This window comes from Panulirus ornatus, chromosome 4, assembly GCF_036320965.1.
Source record: "Panulirus ornatus isolate Po-2019 chromosome 4, ASM3632096v1, whole genome shotgun sequence".
Taxonomy (NCBI): domain Eukaryota; kingdom Metazoa; phylum Arthropoda; class Malacostraca; order Decapoda; family Palinuridae; genus Panulirus; species Panulirus ornatus.
In genome coordinates this window covers 89,136,803-89,158,860 of record NC_092227.1, presented here as the reverse complement: position 1 = coordinate 89,158,860, position 22,058 = coordinate 89,136,803, and the positions used below count along the sequence as shown (strand labels likewise).

Genomic DNA, 22,058 nt, shown 5'->3' with positions numbered 1-22,058 from the left:
GGGTGAGAGAGTATCATTAAATTTCAGGGAGAATAAAAAGATGTTTTGGAAGGAGGTAAATAAAGTGTGTAAGACAAGGGAGCAAATGGGAACTTCAGTGAAGGGGGCTAATGGGGAGGTGATAACAAGTAGTGGTGATGTGAGAAGGAGATGGAGTGAGTATTTTGAAGGTTTGTTGAATGTGTTTGATGATAGAGTGGCAGATATAGGGTGTTTTGGTCGAGGTGGTGTGCAAAGTGAGAGGGTTAGGGAAAATGATTTGGTAAATAGAGAAGAGGTAGTAAAAGCTTTACGGAAGATGAAAGCCGGCAAGGCAGCAGGTTTGGATGGTATTGCAGTGGAATTTATTAAAAAAGGGGGTGACCGTATTGTTGACTGGCTGGTAAGGTTATTTAATGTACGTATGACTCATGGTGAGGTGCCTGAGGATTGGCAGAATGCTTGCATAGTGCCATTGTACAAAGGCAAAGGGGATAAGAGTGAGTGCTCAAATTACAGAGGTATAAGTTTGTTGAGTATTCCTGGTAAATTATATGGGAGGGTATTGATTGAGAGGGTGAAGGCATGTATAGAGCATCAGATTGGGGAAGAGCAGTGTGGTTTCAGAAGTGGTAGAGGATGTGTGGATCAGGTGTTTGCTTTGAAGAATGTATGTGAGAAATACTTAGAAAAACAAATGGATTTGTATGTAGCATTTATGGATCTGGAGAAGGCATATGATAGACTTGATAGAGATGCTCTGTGGAAGGTATTAAGAATATATGGTGTGGGAGGCAAGTTGTTAGAAGCAGTGAAAAGTTTTTATCGAGGATGTAAGGCGTGTGTACGTGTAGGAAGAGAGGAAAGTGATTGGTTCTCAGTGAATGTAGGTTTGCGGCAGGGGTGTGTGATGTCTCCATGGTTGTTTAATTTGTTTATGGATGGGGTTGTTAGGGAGGTGAATGCAAGAGTTTTGGAAAGAGGGGCAAGTATGCAGTCTGTTGTGGATGAGAGACCTTGGGAAGTGAGTCAGTTGTTGTTCGCTGATGATACAGCGCTGGTGGCTGATTCATGTAAGAAACTGAAGAAGCTGGTGACTGAGTTTGGTAAAGTGTGTAAAAGAAGAAAGTTAAGAGTAAATGTGAATAAGAGCAAGGTTCTTAGGTACAATAGGGTTGAGGGTAAAGTCAATTGGGAGGTAAGTTTGAATGGAGAAAAACTGGAGGAAGCAAAGTGTTTTAGATATCTGGGAGTGGATCTGGCAGCGGATGGAACCATGGAAGCAGAAGTAAATCATAGGGTGGGGGAGGGGGCGAAAATTCTGGGGGCATTGAAGAATGTTTGGAAGTCGAGAACATTATCTCGGAAAGCAAAAATGGGTATGTTTGAAGGAATAGTGGTTCCAACAATGTTGTATGGTTGCGAGGCGTGGGGTATGGACAGAGTTGTGCGCAGGGGGGTGGATGTGCTGGAAATGAGATGTTTGAGGACAATATGTGGTGTGAGGTCGTTTGATCGAGTAAGTAATGTAAGGGTAAGAGAGATGTGTGGAAATAAAAAGAGTGTGGTTGAGAGAGCAGAAGAGGGTGTTTTGAAATGGTTTGGTCACATGGAGAGAATGAGTGAGGAAAGATTGACAAAGAGGATATATGTGTCAGAGGTGGAGGGAACGAGGAGAAGTGGGAGACCAAATTATAGGTGGAAAGATGGAGTGAAAAAGATTTTGTGTGATCGGGGCCTGAACATGCAGGAGGGTGAAAGGCGTGCAAGGAATAGAGTGAATTGGAAAGATGTGGTATACCGAGGTCGACATGCTGTCAATGGATTGAACCAGGGCATGTGAAGCATCTGGGGTAAACCATGGAAAGTTCTGTGGGGCCTGGATGTGGAAAGGGAGCTGTGGTTTCAGTGCATTATTACATGACAGCTAGAGACTGTGTGTGAACGAATGGGGCCTTTGGTGTCTTTTCCTAGCGCTACCTCACACACATGAGGGGGGAGGGGGTTGTTATTCCATGTGTGGCGGGGTGGCGATGGGAACAAATAAAGGGAGACAATATGAATTATGTACATGTGTATATATGTATATGTCTGTGAGTGTATATATATGTGTACATTGAGATGTATAGGTATGTATATTTGCGTGTGTGACGTGTATGTATATATATGTGTATGTGGGTGGGTTGGGCCATTCTTTCGTCTGTTTCCTTGCGCTACCTCGCTAACACGGGAGACAGCGACAAAGCAAAATAAATAAATATAACAAATAAAATTATTTATCTATTTTGCTTTGTCGCTGTCTCCCGCATTAGCGAGGTAGCGCAAGGAAACAGACGAAAGAATGGCCCAACCCATCCACATACACATGTATATATATACATGTCCACACACGCAAATATACATACCTATACATCTCAATGTATATATATATATATATATATACACACAGACATATACATATATACACATGTACATAATTCATACTGTCTGCCTTTATTCATTCCCATCGCCACCTCACCACACATGAAATAACAATCCCCTCCCCCTCATGTGCGCGAGGTAGCGCTATGAAAAGACAACAAAGGCCACATTCGTTCACATTCAGTCTCTAGCTGTCTAGTAATAATGCACAGAAAACACAGCTCCCTTTCCACATCCAGGCCCACAGAACTTTCCATGGTTTACCCCAGATGCTTCACATGCCCTGGTTCATCCACTGACAGCACGTCGACCCAGGTATACCACATCGTTTCAATTCACTCTATTCCTTGCACGCCTTTCACCCTCCTGCATGTTCAGGAAAAACAAAAAACAATCATTTTGCTACTCATTGTGCACTTAGGGAGATCAAAAACATTAATTGCACACAAAAAAAGGTTAACAGCACTTAACACTATATGCCCTCTTTCCACAAACATCACTAATCTACAGCAGGGTTGAGGGACAAGCCAATTGGGAGGTAAGTTTGAATGGAGAAAAACTGGAGGAAGTGAAGTGTTTTACATATCTGGGAGTGGATTTGGCAGTGGATGGAACAATGGAAGCGGAAGTGAATCATAGGGTGGGGGAGGGGGAGAAAGTTCTGGGAGTGTTGAAGAATGTGTGGAAGTCGAGAACGTCATCTCGGAAAGCAAAAATGGGTATGTCTGAAGGAATACTGGTTCCAACAATGTTATATGGTTGCGAGGCGTGGGCTATAGATAGAGTTGTGTGGAGGAGAGTGGACGTGCCGGAAATGAGATGTTTGAGGATAATATGTGGTGTGAGGTGGTTTGATCGAGTAAGTAATAATAGGGTAAGAGAGATGTGCGGTAATAAACAGAATGTGGTTGAGAGAGCAGAAGAGGGTGTTTTGAATTGGTTTGGTCACATGGAGAGAATGAATGAAGAAGATTGACAAAGAGGATATATGTGTCAGAGGTGGAGGGAATGAGGAGAAGTGGGAGACCAAATTGAGGTGGAAAGATGGAGTGAAAAAGATTTTGAGTGATTGGGGCCTTAACATGCAGGAGGGTGAAAGGCGTGCAAGGAATAGAGTGAATTGGAATGATGTGGTATACCTGGGGTCAATGTGCTGTCATGGATTGAACCAGGGCATGTGAAGCATCTGGGGTAAACCATGGAAAGTTTTGTGGGGCCTGGAAGTGGAAAGGGAGCTGTGGTTTCGGTGCATTATACATGACAGCTAGAGACTGAGTGTGAATGAATGTGGCCTTTGTTGTCTTTTCCTAGCGTAACTTGCGCACATGTGGGGGGAGGGGGGTTGTTATTTCATGTGTGGTGGGGTGGCGATGGGAATGAATGAGGGCACACAGTATGAATTATGAACATAAGTATATATATGTATATGTGTGTGTGTGTATATATGTATACGTTGAGATGTATAGGTATGTATATGTGCATGTGTGGATGTGTACATATATACATATATATATATGTGGGTGGGTTGGGCCATTCTTTCGTCTGTTTCCTTGCGCTACCTCGCTAACGCGGGAGACAGCGACAAAGTATAATAAATTAATATATAAATATATTTTTTTTTTTTTCTTTTTTTAATTTTCCAAAAGAAGGAGCAGAGAAGGGGGCCAGGTGAGGATATTCCCTCAAAGGCCCAGTTCTCTGTTCTTAACGCTACCTCGCTAATGCGGGAAATGGCGAATAGTATGAAAGAAAGAAAGAAAGATAAATATAAAAGTACTCAAGGAATAAATAGTGAAAGCCATAAAAGAATATATCCTTTATGAATAATCAGTACCATTTCAAATGTCTAGAATACCTTAAGAACACAAAGCTAAACCAACAACTTGTAGAAAATCTATTGTGACTGTTTGCATTTGCTAAAACACATTCATATTTGATACACATTCATAAAGAACTCACCTTGTTATCATGCGGCATATAGAGTTTCATGTGATCATACTCCTGGAGAGTAGACAGCATTTTATGGTCACCCTGCCAAACCTCTACATAAGGTCGTGCTCCATCTCTGTCATGAATATGTTACAATATTTAATAGCTGATAAACAATATGTAATGAACTCAACTGCCAAAAGACAATTTTAACTTATATGTTATTCAATTTTACTCATTACTCTTCATTACCATCTACAAAGTAATTACTTTATCCAAAAAGTTTTAAAAGTAATAGAAAGTGTCAGTAACTCAATGAGACTTTATCACCTATGAAATAAGCTTATCACATAATTTATAACTTTCTATATACATACATCTTTTTCACACTAGTTTGCAATTTCCCACCTTAGCAAGGTAGTAACATGGAGGTATATCAATAATGTTTATCAATACAAATCTGGGTAGAAACACAGAATGAGAGAATGAGTTAGATACAACACTGGCTACCATACAGCTAAGAAAGTCCTCAACAATCTACATTGCATTGCCAAGTTAATGATGAGATAGACTGAATGAGGATTAGCTTTGTACATAACATGGGGAATAGTGGTAGTATGGAAACAATAAAAGACAAACAAAAAGGGTTTTTATGTGTACAAGTTTTTCTATTATACTCTGATTATGTGGAGATACATTCCTATGACCAGTCTGAGTGACATGCTCTACAGACCTCATGAACATAGGAGTCGAACTACCTGACAGGAAAGTCACTCATGATAACCAGCCACACAGAGCTTACCAATTATTACTTAAACTATCTATCTATATCTCCGATGCCTTCTTTCCTCCTGGGGGTAGGGGAAGGTGGTTTTGACAAGAAAGTCTCATGGCTTCCCTATCCAAACACACCTTCCTACCATGCTCTATCCCCTTCCACCTTCCTGTATCCTCTCCACAATCAGCTTATTCACTTTACCTTCTCTGGAAGCTATCTCTCTTCCCTTTAGTCTGTTTCCTTCTATTTCACTTGTATTTTCTTAACCAATCTACTATCATGCATCCCCATGAGCAAACCAATTCAAAGCCTTTCTCAAATGATATCACATCCAGTACCTTTTGTTTTTTCTGTCTCACCCAAATCAATTTCTAAGAACCAATCCACTTTAGTTACGAAAGCTAACTAGGGTGGGTGGGCGGGCGGGCAGGAAGGTTGGGATATCTTAATGTCAACGGTCAATTACCTAATTTTAACTTGAAATTCAATATTACAGTACCCTCAATATGCTATGATGCACCTATAAGTTACCAAGTCTCATGCATATACACATTAAAGGAATTAGACCCATTCCAAGATTATGACATATCATACAGTAAAAGATTTACACCAATTCTAAGATAATGACATACCATACTGTAAAAGAGGTAGACTAACTAAAAGATACTGACATGACACAGTAAAAGAGTTAGACCAATTCCAAGATACTGACATATTGTGTAAAAGGGTCAGACCAAGTCCAAGATACTGACATATCAAACAGTAAAAGTTAGATTAATTCCAAGATACTGACATAAAGAGTAAAAGAATTAAATCAGTTCCTAGATATGGACATATACAATAAAAGAGTTTAGATATTTTCCAAGATAATGACATATCATACAGTAAAAGAGTAAGACCAATTCCAAGATAATGACATACCGTACAGCAAGAGAGTTAAACTAAATCCAAGATACTGACATATCATACTTCAAAAGAGTTAGATCGACTCTAAGACTTTGACAGTTACAAGATCTCTACCGTAAAACCCTGGATCTTTGTGGCCTTATCATGGTATGCAATACATTTAAGCATGACAACAAATATATCTTTAGCTCAAAGTCCAATGCTGATGCCCCCCATCCTTCAAAAGGTTATGGCCAGGTCAGAAAAAGTCTACAATTTCTATGAACTAATCAGCTTCAATCAAATATGTTGGCAAACCAGCAACTGGAAGCCCTGTGTGTTAATGGTAAGTCCTAAGACCTTGAACTTGAAAGCCAATATCATAGTGACCTCAATATAGTATTATCTATCATTATACTTTGTCGCTGTCTCCCATGTTAGTGAGGTAGTGCAAGGAAACAGATGAGAGAATGGCCCAACCCATCCACATACACATGTATATACATACATGTCCATACATGCACATATACATACCCATACACCTCAACGTATGGTGAGGTGGTGCGAGGTGGTTTGATCGAGTAAGTAAAGTAATGAAAGGGTAAGAGATGTGTGGTAATAAAGAGAGTGTGGTTGAGAGAGCAGAGGAAGGTGTTTTGAAATGGTTTGGTCACATGGAGAGAATGAGTGAGGAAGTATTGACAAAGAGGATATATGAGTCAGAGGTGGAGGGAACAAGAAGTGGGAGACCAAATTGGAGGTGGAAAGATGGGAGACTAAATTGGAGGTGGAAAGATGGAGTGAAAAAGATTTTGAGTGATCGGGGCCTGAACATGCAGGGGGGTGAAAGGCATGCAAGGAACAGACTGAACTGGAACAATGTGGTATACTGGGGTTGACGTGCTGTCAATGTATTGAACCAGGACATGTGAAGCGTCTAAGGTAAACCATGGAAAGTTCTGTGGGGCCTGGATTTCTTTTCCTAGCGATACTTTGTGCACATGAGGGGGAATGGGTTGTCATTTCATGTGTGGCGGGGTGGCGATGGGAATGAATAAGGGCAGACAGTATGAATTATGTACATGTGTATATATGTATATGTCTGTGTGTGTATATATATGTATATGTTGAGATGTATAGGTATGTATATGTGCATGTGTGGACATGTGTGTATATACATGAGCAAGTGGGTGGGTTGGGCCATTCTTTCGTCTGTTTCCTTGCACTACCTCGCTGATGCGGGAGACAGCTTCAATCCATTGACAGCACGTCGACCCTGGTATACCACAATGTTCCAATTCACTCCATTCCTTGCATGCCTTTCACCCTCCTGCATGTTCAGGCCCCAATTGCTAAAAATATTTTTTTTCTCTCCATCCTTCCACCTCCAACTTGGTCTCCCACTTCTATTTGTTCCCTCTACCTCTGACACATATATCCTCTTGGTCAATCTTTCCTCACTCATTCTCTCCAAGTGCCAAACCATTTCAAAACACCCTCTTCTGCTCTCTCAGCAACACACTTTTTATTACCACACATCTCTCTTACCCTATTATTACTTACTCAATCAAACCACCTCACACCACATATTGGCCTCAAACATCTCATTTCCAACACATCCACCCTCCTCCGCACAACCCTATCTATAGTCCACACCTCGCAACCACAAAACATTGTTGGAACCACTATTCCTTCAAACATACCCATTTTTGCTTTCTGAGATAATGTTCTCACTTTCCACACATTCTTCAATGCTCCCAGAACCTTCGCCCCCTCCCCCACTATGTGACTCACTTCCACTTCCAAGGTTCCATCTGCTGCCAAATCCACTCCCAGATATCTAAAACACTTCACTTCCTCCAGTTTTTCTCCATTCAAACTTACCTCCTGGATGACTTGTCTCTCAACCCTATTGTACCTAATAACCTTGCTCTTATTCACATTTACTTTCAGCTTTCTTCTTTCACACACTTTACTCAGTCACCAGCTTCTACAATTTTTCACCTGAATCAGCCACAGGCGCTCTATCGTCAGAGAACAAAAACCGATTCACTTCCCAAGCCCTCTCATCCACAACAGACTGCATACTTGCCCCCTCTCCAAAACTCCTGCATTCACCTCCCTAACAACCACATTCATAAACAAATTTAACAACCATGGAGACATTACGTGCCACTGCCGCAAACCGACATTCACTGAGAACCAATCACTTTCCTCTCTTCCTACTCGTACACGTGCCTTACATCCTCAATAAAAACTTTTCACTGCTTCCAGCAACTTGCCTCCCACACCATATACTCTTAATACCTTCCAAAGAGCATCTCTGTCAACTCATATCATATGCCTTCTCCATATCCATAAATGCTATATACAAATCCATTTGTTTTCTAAGTATTTCTCACATACATTCTTCAAAGCAAACACCTGATCCACACATCCTCTACCACTTCTGAAACCACACTGCTCTTCCCCAATCTGATGCTCTGTACATGCCTTCACCCTCTCAATCAATACCCTCCCATAAATTTCCCAGGAATACTCAACAAACTTGTATCTTTGCCTTTGTACAATGGCACTATGCATGCATTCCGCCAATCCTCAGGCACTTCACCATGAGCCATACATACATTGAATATCCTCACTAAGCAGTCAACAACACATTCACCCCCTTTTTTAATAAATTCCACTGCAATACCATCCAAACCCGCCGCCTTGCTGGCTTTCATCTTCCACAAAGCTTTCACTACCTCTTCTCTGTTTACCAAATCATTTTCCCTGACCCTCTCACTTCACACACCACCTCGACCAAAACACCCTATATCTGCCACTCTATCATCTAACACATTCAACAAACCTTCAAAACACTCACTCCATCTCCTTCTCACATCAGCAATACTTGTTATTACCTCGCCATTAGCCCCCTTCACCGATGTTCCCATTTGTTCTCTTGTCTTATAGTATGCAGCACAAATGTACTACAAGTCTCATGTTAATATCTCAAACAGTAAAAGAGATAAAACAATACCAGGATACTTACAATCATTTAGCCTTAACTTCAAAACCAATGGTCATAAGTCCTCATAATGTCCTTTATCAATAGTAAATGTTCACCATTTCCTGTATGAGCAAGGTAGCATCCAGAACAGATGACACAGCATTAGAAAAAATATACGATTTTATTGTCTCCTATGTTCCTTCTTTTGGAAAGTCATACATGTGAGAAAGATTTCCAGCCCTCCACTCTTGCTACTCTTAGTTGCCTTCTACAAAATGCAGGAGATATGTGCACAGTATTCTCTTTCCCCTATCCCCAAGGATGGAAACATAATGGTAAGAAACATATTCTAATACTATCTCTGACAAGGGTGGCCACAGTAAAAGTGTCTCCACTTCTCCTAGTCCTTACATGCCTCCCTTGCACGTATCATTCCATTCATTCTTCCCCCATTTCTCTACCTTCAGTACTCTTCCAGTCTATTTCCCTATGTCACAGGTGGTCTTGGTCTCACATCAACCCCTTTACTTATGCACTCACCTTGTATTACAATATGACAACTTATATATCAGTGCTCTAAGTTCTACACTGATATTCCCATTCACAAAAAGGTTATGGCCAGGTAAGACAAATTAAGAATACTTCCCACGTATTCCCTGCGTGTCGTAGAAGGCGACTATAAGGGGAGGGAGCGGGGGGCTGGAAATCCTCCCCTCTCGTTTTTTTTTTTTTTTAAATTTTCCAAAAGAAGGAACAGAGGGGGGCCAGGTGAGGATATTCCAAAAAAGGCCCAGTCCTCTGTTCTTAGCGCTACCTCGCTAATGCAGGAAATGGCGAATAGTTTAAAATAAAAAAAAAAAAAAAAAAAAATTAAGACTCATCTTGAGGCCCTGAAATCCAAGGTCAGAATGACCTAAGTATGGTTGTGACAGATTTTCTCACACCAATGCACATAATGTGTCAAGTGTTACATCGATGGTAACTGAGTTACTCCTAAGATCAATTTCACTGACCTCAATTGAGAATGAGACACAATTCACAAGGAGTTATTCCTAAGATCAATTTCACTGACCTCAACTGAGAATGAGGCACAACCTTTACAAGAAAATACACATATGTTCTTCATCTCATGCAGATATTTTTTTCCATACATGTTTGCCATTTCCCATGTAAGCAAGGTAGTGCTAGGAAGACAAAGAAATGGCTTTATTTTCTTACATCCACCCTCTAGCTATCATATACAGTGCAATTACACCAGAACCCTCACCCACAATCAGGAACCACATACACGTCTGTGGTCTCCACAGACCACTTCATGTGCTATGTTTCAGCCCACTGTCAGCACATCATCATCTGTAAGCCACATTGCTCTAATTTGCTCTACCCCTTGCACACCTTGCGTGTTCCTTCAAGTTCAGGCCCCAAGCTTTTAAAGCATCTTTCACTCCATCCTTCCACCTTCTCCTTGGTCTCCCCCATTCCCTTGTTCCCTCCACTTCTGACACGTATAACCTCCATAAGTCATCCTTTTCTTACTCATCCTCTCCATATGCCTATACCATTTCAGCACAACCTCCTCAGTTTTCTAATATATACTCCTCTTACTACCATACCTCTCTTATAAGTAGGTATCCTATCATTTCATATTCGATCAACCCTCCTTAACTCACACAATGTCCTTAAACATTTCATTTCCAACACATTCACCCTTTCTTTTACACTTCTGTCTATGGCCCATGCCTTACATCCATACAGCACTAACAAGACTACTATGCCATCAAACCTATCCATCTTTGCTCTTAAAGACAGTGATCTCTCTTTCCATTTACTGCCAATCCACTCCCATGGATCTTGAACACTCCACTTCCTTCAAGTTCTCTCCATTTGAACTCACACTCCAAATAACCTCTCTCTTTTCAATGCCAGACCTAATAACCTTATTCTTTTCACTTCTACTCTCAACTTCCTACCTTCACATACTCTCCTAAACTCAGACACATACTCCTCCATTTATCCACTAGGATCTGCCACCGGCATCATACTATCAGCAAACAACAACTGACTCACCTCCCACACCATCCCCACCCCAAGCAGTCTGAATATCTGTTACTATCTCCAATAACAGTCTGAATATCTGTTACTATCTCCAATAACAGTCTGAATATCTGTTACTATCTCCAAGACCCTTGCCTTCACCTCCATCGCCACCCCAAACATAAAACAATTAACCAACCATGGTAACATTACGAAACCTTATCGCATATTTACTTTCACCTGAAACCACTCACCCTCCTCTATACTCACTTACACACGTCTTACTCGTGATCAAAATTCCTCACTGCTTCTAATAGCTTTCCTTCCCCCGCTATATATTCGTAGCATCTCCTATAAATCATCTCTACCAACAATTTTGTATGCTTTCATCAGATCCATAAATGCCATGCCTGATCCATATATCCTCTACCACTTCTGAAACCACTTTATTCCTCTCCAGTCTGATACCGTGCATACAACCACCCGCTCAATCACCACTCATCCATATAGCTTACCAGGTACACTACATTAAAAGACTAAAGTCTGCTCCTGGGTTTGATGAAAACATCTTATAAAAGGCGAGCATTCCAGTACATGCTTCCTTACATATTTCTGGTATCTCTGAGCACTGATTGCTCATATACATCACTGAATTTCCTGAGATAAAGGTAAAAAATTCCTGAGATTTCAAATTTTTTCCAAATATTTACCTGCAAATTTCAAATTGATTTAAACACAATTTACTTTCTTAATATGAACAAATGTAGTACATCTGCATGGTATCAGCCAGAGGACTAGTTAAACCTTAATCTGAACCAGGCTTGCCAACTGCCAAAATGCAGTCGAGGCAAACATTTGTCTTTCACTGTAAATTCAATATACTAATATCTCTGTAATTCAGACTCAACTTTGTACCCCATGCCTTTATACAATGACACTATACATGTATTCAGCTCATCTTCGGGATTTCACCATGATCCATACATAAACTGAAAATCTAAAGAAACCAATCAATAACACTGCCATCTCTTTTCTTAACAAATTCAACTACAATCCCATCCTTGCTACATTTCATCATAAGCAAATCTTTCACCAAACCACTTGCCACAATTGTCTCGCTTTACATTACCATCTCAATCCAACATCCTACATATGCCACATTATCATCAAACACAGTCATCTATCCTTCAAAGTACTTACTCCATCTCCTCTTCAATTTATCAAAGCTACTTCCCTAATTTCCCCCATCACCAATGTTCTCTTGCTTGTCTCACACCATTACTCTCCTTCCAAAACATCTAATTCTCCCTAAAGTTTAACGATATTTACTTATCCCAACTCTCGTTTGCTCTTTTTTTTCAGCCCCTGCACCTTCCTCTTGACCTTCGTTGCGTTCTCTTGTACATCTCCCAATCACACAAACTTTCTTCTCTTTCATCAGCAACATTACTTCATCATCCCACAACTCATCACCTTTTCTCACCTGTCCAACCTTCCATCTGCATGCTACAAACTTTTTTCACACATACCAGCACTGCTTCCCTAAATACCTACTATTCCTCACCCAGTCCCTTAGTTTCTGTACTTCCACCTTCTGCATTCTACACTTAATCTCTCCTGGTATTCAGTTTCTTTACCAAGCTCATATATTTTCACCACCCCTCTTCTCATCCATATCACTTTCTCTTTTCCAAAAACCTTTACATAGCTTCACCTCAGATACACTATGTGATGATCAGATATCCCAACAGCTGTCCCTCTCAGCACATTCACATTGAAGAATCTCTTTTGTACACCTATCAATAGTTTATAATCTAACAATGCCCACTGACCATCTCTCCTACTCATCCATGTATACTTGCTTTGTCCCTTATTTCCCATTCACCACTCCTTTTTCAGCTGGAGAAAAAAAAAAAAAAAATGTAGCTTAGACATTGAAGCTTATTGACACAGTGGTGAAATTGATGAGAACTGCTACTGACGTTTGTGTGAATAAATTGTACATTTCCTTTTCCATAGCCAGAGGTTGAACCATTATGTGACATTCATTTTTTTTCATTCATTTCAAGCTAAAAGTTTGTTTTCTAAATTGTTTCTTACATTTTTCATATGTATATGTGTGTGTGTGTGTGTGTGTGTGTGTATGTGCATATGTGTGTGTGTGTGTGTGTGTGTGTATATGTATATATATATGTATATTATCCCTGGGGATAGGGGTGAAAGAATACTTCCCACGTATTCCTCGCGTGTCGTAGAAAGCGACTAGAGGGGACGGGAGCGGGGGGCCGGAAATCCTCCCCTCCTTGTATTAACTTTCTAAAATGGGAAACAGAAGAAGGAGTCACGCGGGGAGTGATCATCCTCCTCGAAGGCTCAGAGTGGGGTGCCTAAATGTGTGTGGATGTAACCAAGATGTGAAAAAAGGAGAGATAGGTAGTATGTTTGAGGAAAGGAACCTGGATGTTTTGGCTCTGAGTGAAACGAAGCTCAAGGGTAAAGGGGAAGAGTGGTTTGGAAATGTCTGGGGAGTGAAGTCAGGGGTTAGTGAGAGGACAAGAGCAAGGGAAGGAGTAGCAATACTCCTGAAACAGGAGTTGTGGGAGTATGTGATAGAATGTAAGAAAGTAAATTCTCGATTAATATGGGTAAAATTGAAAGTTGATGGAGAGAGGTGGGTGATTATTGGTGCATATGCACCTGGGCATGAGAAGAAAGATCATGAGAGGCAAGTGTTTTGGGAGCAGCTAAATGAGTGTGTTAGCGGTTTTGATGCACGAGACCGGGTTATAGTGATGGGTGATTTGAATGCAAAGGTGAGTAATGTGGCAGTTGAGGGAATAATTGGTATGCATGGGGTGTTCAGTGTTGTAAATGGAAATGGTGAAGAGCTTGTAGATTTATGTGCTGAAAAAGGACTGATGATTGGGAATACCTGGTTTAAAAAGCGAGATATACATAAGTATACTTATGTAAGTAGGAGAGATGGCCAGAGAGCGTTATTGGATTACGTGTTAATTGACAGGCGTGCGAAAGAGAGACTTTTGGATGTTAATGTGCTGAGAGGTGCAACTGGAGGGATGTCTGATCATTATCTTGTGGAGGCTAAGGTGAAGATTAGTATGGGTTTTCAGAAAAGAGGAGTGAATGTTGGGGTGAAGAAGGTGGTGAGAGTAAGTGAGCTTGGGAAGGAGACCTGTGTGGGGAAGTACCAGGAGAGACTGTGTACAGAATGGAAAAAGGTGAGAACAATGGAAGTAAGGGGAGTGGGGGAGGAATGGGATGTATTTAGGGAATCAGTGATGGATTGCGCAAAAGATGCTTGTGGCATGAGAAGAGTGGGAGGTGGGCTGTTTAGAAAGGGTAGTGAGTGGTGGGATGAAGAAGTAAGAGTATTAGTGAAAGAGAAGAGAGAGGCATTTGGACGATGTTTGCAGGGAAAAAATGCAATTGAGTGGGAGAAGTATAAAAGAAAGAGACAGGAGGTCAAGAGAAAGGTGCAAGAGGTGAAAAAAAGGGCAAATGAGAGTTGGGGTGAGAGACTATCAGTAAATTTTAGGGAGAATAAAAAGATGTTCTGGAAGGAGGTAAATAGGGTGCGTAAGACAAGGGAGCAAATGGGAACTTCAGTGAAGGGCGTAAATGGGGAGGTGATAACAAGTAGCAGTGATGTGAGAAGGAGATGGAATGAGTATTTTGAAGGTTTGTTGAATGTGTCTGATGACAGAGTGGCAGATATAGGGTGTTTTGGTCGAGGTGGTGTGCAAAGTGAGAGGGTTAGGGAAAATGATTTGGTAAACAGAGAAGAGGTAGTAAAAGCTTTGCGGAAGATGAAAGCCGGCAAGGCAGCAGGTTTGGATGGTATTGCAGTGGAATTTATTAAGAAAGGGGGTGACTGTATTGTTGACTGGTTGGTAAGGTTATTTAATGTATGTATGACTCATGGTGAGGTGCCTGAGGATTGGCGGAATGCGTGCATAGTGCCATTGTACAAAGGCAAAGGGGATAAGAGTGAGTGCTCAAATTACAGAGGTATAAGTTTGTTGAGTATTCCTGGTAAATTATATGGGAGGGTATTGATTGAGAGGGTGAAGGCATGTACAGAGCATCAGATTGGGGAAGAGCAGTGCGGTTTCAGAAGTGGTAGAGGATGTGTGGATCAGGTGTTTGCTTTGAAGAATGTATGTGAGAAATACTTAGAAAAGCAAATGGATTTGTATGTAGCATTTATGGATCTGGAGAAGGCATATGATAGAGTTGATAGAGATGCTCTGTGGAAGGTATTAAGAATATATGGTGTGGGAGGCAAGTTGTTAGAAGCAGTGAAAAGTTTTTATCGAGGATGTAAGGCATGTGTACGTGTAGGAAGAGAGGAAAGTGATTGGTTCTCAGTGAATGTAGGTTTGCGGCAGGGGTGTGTGATGTCTCCATGGTTGTTTAATTTGTTTATGGATGGGGTTGTAAGGGAGGTAAATGCAAGAGTCCTGGAAAGAGGGGCAAGTATGAAGTCTGTTGGGGATGAGAGAGCTTGGGAAGTGAGTCAGTTGTTGTTCGCTGATGATACAGCGCTGGTGGCTGATTCATGTGAGAAACTGCAGAAGCTGGTGACTGAGTTTGGTAAAGTGTGTGGAAGAAGAAAGTTGAGAGTAAATGTGAATAAGAGCAAGGTTATTAGGTACAGTAGGGGTGAGGGTCAAGTCAATTGGGAGGTGAGTTTGAATGGAGAAAAACTGGAGGAAGTGAAGTGTTTTAGATATCTGGGAGTGGATCTGTCAGCGGATGGAACCATGGAAGCGGAAGTGGATCATAGGGTGGGGGAGGGGGCGAAAATTTTGGGAGCCTTGAAAAATGTGTGGAAGTCGAGAACATTATCTCGGAAAGCAAAAATGGGTATGTTTGAGGGAATAGTGGTTCCAACAATGTTGTATGGTTGCGAGGCGTGGGCTATGGATAGAGATGTGCGCAGGAGGATGGATGTGCTGGAAATGAGATGTTTGAGGACAATGTGTGGTGTGAGGTGGTTTGATCGAGTAAGTAACGTAAGGGTAAGAGAGATGTGTGGAAATAAAAAGAGCGTGGTTGAGAGAGCAGAAGAGGGTGTTTTGAAATGGTTTGGGCACATGGAGAGAATGAGTGAGGAGAGATTGACCAAGAGGATATATGTGTCGGAGGTGGAGGGAACGAGGAGAAGAGGGAGACCAAATTGGAGGTGGAAAGATGGAGTGAAAAAGATTTTGTGTGATCGGGGCCTGAACATGCAGGAGGGTGAAAGGAGGGCAAGAAATAGAGTGAATTGGAGTCATGTGGTATACCAGGGTTGACGTGCTGTCAGTGGATTGAAGCAAGGCATGTGAAGCGTCTGGGGTAAACCATGGAAAGCTGTGTAGGTATGTATATTTGCGTGTGTGGACGTGTGTATGTACATGTGTATGGGGGGGGGGGGGTTGGGCCATTTCTTTCGTCTGTTTCCTTGCGCTACCTCGCAAACGCGGGAGACAGCGACAAAGTATAAAAAAAAAAAAAAAAAAAAAAAACTCCACAAGCTGTTTAGCATTTCCATTCACCTTACTGAATACCCATGTCTCCAATTGTATCTTCAACTGTCAGAATACTCACTTTTGTATCGAAATTATCTATCACTAGTACCAGAATTTTGCATCAAAACAGGTGACATACTCAGTTTCTCTTAAAACACTCACCTCTCTTTATACATTTTTCCTGTGGCCTGATGCATAAGCCCTAATAACCACCCAACTATAATAATCTGTTCTCATTTTTACCCACATCAGTTTGTAGCTCACTTCCTTACTTTTTCACATATTCCTACAACCCCTGTTTCCTTAGCTTTCACCTTCAAACTAATCCCTGATTTTACCCCTAAACTAGTCTTGCCCCTTACCATTAAGCTCTGTTTCACTCAGACTTAGAACATTTAATTTTCCCCTCAAACATACTACCTTTTTCTCCTTTCTTCTCATCTTGGTTACATAATACACAATCAAGACACCCCAGTCTGAGCCTTTGAAGAGGATGAGCACTCCTTGCTTGGTTCCTCCTGTTCCATCTTTTAGAAAATGAAATACAAGAACGGTCTCTTGCACCCAGCTCCCATCCCTCTTAGTCACATTCTACAATATGCAGGGAATACATGTTTCTCCTCTATTCCCAGGGGTATCTTTTTTTTTTTTTTTATATACTTTGTCGCTGTCTCCCGCGTTTGCGAGGTAGCGCAAGGAAACAGACGAAAGAAATGGCCCAACCCCCCCCATACACATGTATATACATACGTCCACACACGCAAATATACATACCTACACAGCTTTCCATGGTTTACCCCAGACGCTTCACATGCCTAGATTCAATCCACTGACAGCACGTCAACCCCGGTATACCACATCGCTCCAATTTACTCTATTCCTTGCCCTCCTCTCACCCTCCTGCATGTTCAGGCCCCGATCACACAAAATCTTTTTCACTCCATCTTTCCACCTCCAATTTGGTCTCCCTCTTCTCCTTGCTCCCTCCACCTCCGACACATATATCCTCTTGGTCAATCTTTCCTCACTCATCCTCTCCATGTGCCCAAACCACTTCAAAACACCCTCTTCTGCTCTCTCAACCACGCTCTTTTTATTTCCACACATCTCTCTTACCCTTACGTTACTCACTCGATCAAACCACCTCACACCACACATTGTCCTCAAACATCTCATTTCCAGCACATCCATCCTCCTGCGCACAACTCTATCCATAGCCCACGCCTCGCAACCATACAACATTGTTGGAGCCACTATTCCTTCAAACATACCCATTTTTGCTTTCCGAGATAATGTTCTCGACTTCCACACATTCTTCAAGGCCCCCAGAATCTTCGCCCCCTCCCCCACCCTATGATCCACTTCCGCTTCCATGGTTCCATCCGCTGCCAGATCCACTCCCAGATATCTAAAACACTTCACTTCCTCCAGTTTTTCTCCATTCAAACTCACCTCCCAATTGACTTGACCCTCAACCCTACTGTACCTAATAACCTTGCTCTTATTCACATTTACTCTTAACTTTCTTCTTCCACACACTTTACCAAACTCAGTCACCAGCTTCTGCAGTTTCTCACATGAATCAGCCACCAGCGCTGTATCATTAGCGAACAACAACTGACTCACTTCCCAAGCTCTCTCATCCCCAACAGACTTCATACTTGCCCCTCTTTCCAAAACTCTTGCATTTACCTCCCTAACAACCCCATCCATAAACAAATTAAACAACCATGGGGTATCTAAAAGAGTAAAAAAAAAAGTAAATGGTCAACCAAACTTTTCCAACGAATATGGCAATCTTTTGACCTTGGCCTTGATATCCAAAGTGTCTGCAACTCTAATGTGAAATGCAACACAAGTTAATTGATAATGCATATATTCTCCTTTCAAGTTGATGTCTTCAATATTACTTAAGTTATGGCCAATACATGACTGTATTGCCAGAAAAAGCAATAATACTAAATCTCCCTTCACTGAAAGGTAACATGATTATGAGGGATATTCTGGAAGCATCAGGTTTAGCCAAGGAATAGACATGGAGATGGACAAATCAAGGGGAATTGAGAAATAATGTCTGTTAAGGAAAGTACAGCTGTTATACAAGCAGTAGGCTGTAGACAGCAACAACTCTGGAAAGTCCTGCCATCCTGGGATATGAATTTAAAGAATTATCCAAATTTCATCTTAAATCCTCTGTACTAGGACTGCCGGTCTTGCTTTTTATCTAATTAAAACTAAAGTGATGCACTAAATAAATTTTCCTTACAAATAGCTCATACATATCCTCCATTCTTTTGCTAACCTCTTGTCTTCACACTCTTTTTCCTCCCCTCCCTTCCTAGAGTTTTTCCTTTCATTCAGGTACTGACTCGAATTGGAGCCTTGAAAACAAAAGTTTTTATATATGAACAAAAGTGGGGTTGAAGCAATGTGACCTACCTCCTCTGTGTAAATAGTGGGATAGGTGATATGATGATGGAGGTTAGAGTTAAAGGCTTGAAATGTGGCTCTGTGGGTGGAGAAGATACCAGGTCCCGAACATACTCCAGATATCTGAAATTTTATCTCTTATGAATACCTTTTGGCCACAATAAAAAGGAATAGCTGATTCACAAGCATAAAGTTGGGTAGAACATCCATTTATCCACCTAAAAAACAAAATATTCACTTGTATCCTGCAGCCTTCTTACCAATACAATGTAGTAATATTCATGTGCCTCATCTTTACAAACACATGTGAAAAAAAATGATCAACTTTTTCACTCTATTCTTCCATTTAAAATTTGTTCTTCCCCTTCTCCTTGTTCCTTACACTTCTCACACATATATCCTCTTTGACAAACTCTCCTCACTCATTCTCTCCATACGTCCTAACCACTTCAGCACGTCCTCTTCAGTCCTCCCAATAACACTTTTTTATTACAACACCTCTCTTTTACCCTTTTATAGCTTACTTAATTACACCACCATAAATCACTTACTGTCCTCTAACATTTCATTTCCATCTATAGCTCATGCCTTACATCCATACAACACTGTTGGGATAACTATACTCTCAAGCATACCCATTTTTGCCCTCCCAGACAATGATCTTGCTTTCCACACATACCTTAGTGCTCCCAGAACCTCCACCCCCCACACCCCATGACTCACTTCCACTATGATGGTTCCATTTGTTGCCATGTCCACTCACACCTCACCATCTCCAAATTTTCTCAATTCAAACTCACATCCCAAATAACCTGTCCCTCTACCCAGCTAAACCCACCAATCTTGCTTCTATTCACACTTACTCTCAGCTTCCTTCTTTCACACACTCTCCCAAACTCAACACCAACCTCTGTACTTTCTGGTTGAATCTGTCACCAATGCTGTGTCATCAGCAAACAATAAACAATAACTGTCTCATCTCCCAAGCCCTCTCATCCCTTACAGACTGCATACTTGCCTCTCTCTCCAAGAATCTTGCATCTTCACTCGCACCCATCAATAACCAATGAAACTGCCATGGTGGCATCACAAACCCCTACCACAGACCAACCTTCACATGGAACCACTCATTCTCCTCTCTTTCTTCTTGTATACATGCCTTACATCCATGATAAAAGCTTCTCACTGCTTCCCACAGCTTTCCCTCCACCCCATAAGACCGTCACAAGGTATCTCCACCATCATTAGCATCAGCTTTCTCCAGATCCACAAATGCAACACACAAATCCTTCTGTTTCTCACATTCTTTAAAGCAAACACATGATCCATGCATCCTCTACTACTTCTGAAACAACACTGTTCCTCCCAACATCTGATGTTTTGCACATGCCATCCTCCTCTTAATCACCTCTCTCTGATACAAATTACCATGGACACTCAACAAACTTACATATATGTAATGTGAACACTCACCTTTATTCCCTAAACCTTTATTCAGTGACACTATACATGCATTCTCCCAATCCCAGGCACCTCATGTTGATCCATATATATACAATAAAAATCCTAACAAGCCATTCAACAACGTCATCCCTTTCTTCAAAAATTCAACTGCAATACTATCCACTCCATTTACCCTGCCACATCTCATCTTACATAAGGCCTTCACCTCTTCTTCCTCCATTAAACCACTCTCTATGACTCTCTCATTTTGCATACCACCTAACCCCAAACACCCTACATCTGCCACCCAACCATCAAACACATTAAGTAGTCCTTCAAAATACTTACTCCATCTCCTCACTTTATCACTACCTGTTATCACTTCTTCATTTGTCCCCTTCACCAATGTTACCATCTGTTCTCTTGTTTTCCAAACACTGTTAACCTTGGTCCAAAATATCTGTTATTCTCCCCAAAACTCACTTGTCTTCTTTAACCTCTGCACCTTCCTCTCAACCTCCTGCTACTTTCTCTTATACATCTCCCAATCAGTTGCACTCCTTTCCTCTCAGTACTGCCCATTACCTCTTTTTTCTCTTTGACCAGCAACTATACTTCATCATCCCAGCACTCAACACCCTTTCTAACCCATCCACCTCTCATATTTCTTACTGTAGTTAAATTTCTCAATTTGTAATACACAACATCCTTTTAAAGCCAAACTATTTCTCAATTTGTAACACACAAAAGCCTTTTAAAGCTGAACTACCATCCCTTCTCACTTTGGCATCTACAAAATTTATGAGTAAAAATTTTATCTAAATATAGATAAAAAATCAATTTAACTGCACTAAACGTTATAGTTACCTCTAAAAGATACCATTGCTAGCTAAAAAGATACAAATAACAAGAAAAACTATAAAAATTACCTAAATTGCGATGGTTGGAGATCTGGAGGGCATCTTTTAATTGCAAACATATTGAGTGCTTGTTCTGGTCTCTTGAAAGAATGAGTTACCAAAAGGAATGAACATACCAGCATTGCAGTAGATGCTTTACCATCCTATTATGGAAAGAGAGAAGTGTTTAATATCTTACATAATGTAATATTAAGCTTTCACCAGATAACTTAAATTCACTAGATAATACAAAAGTTTGAAAGTCTATTGGAAACAAGAAAAATTGAAGCACTCCCATCTAGTTCATCTTTATCCAATAGCCTGTTTTCCATCATCTACAAGGTGGCTCAAAAAGACTGTTCTCAAATATTCCTATGTACTATCATAATATTCCCTGGTTATAGAAAGTGACTAAGAGGGGCAGCAGCAGCAGGAGGGCTCAAAACCCTCCCCTTCTCGTATTTCAATTTCTTAACGATGGAAAAGAAGTTGTGATATTACTAAGAGTATGGGAGGATGTTACAGAGAATGAAAGGAAAGAGTGAAAATGTTAAGTATATATATATTTTTTGCCATTTCCCGCATTAGCGACGTAGCATTAAGAACAGAGGACTGAGCCTTTGAGGGAATATCCTCACTTGGCCCCCTTTGTTCCTTCTTTTGGAAAACTAAAAACAAGAGAGGAGGATTTCCAGCCCCCCGATCCCTCCCCTTACAATTGCCTTCTACGG

General features: G+C 41.0%; 1 protein-coding gene across 3 annotated transcripts in view; it reads right to left on the bottom strand.

Annotated features, from left to right (window-relative positions):
• LOC139746207 (cyclin-G-associated kinase-like) overlaps nt 1-22,058 on the bottom strand; it is a 329,022-nt gene that overhangs the window by 165,028 nt on the left and 141,936 nt on the right. For all 3 annotated transcript variants that reach the window (XM_071657155.1, XM_071657166.1, XM_071657174.1), the window contains 3 exons: nt 21,358-21,491; nt 18,995-19,108; nt 4,360-4,465 (listed from right to left, as the gene is read on the bottom strand). In XM_071657155.1, the coding sequence (XP_071513256.1) occupies nt 4,360-4,465; nt 18,995-19,108; nt 21,358-21,491 (354 nt within the window). The remainder of the gene's footprint in view (nt 1-4,359; nt 4,466-18,994; nt 19,109-21,357; nt 21,492-22,058) is intronic.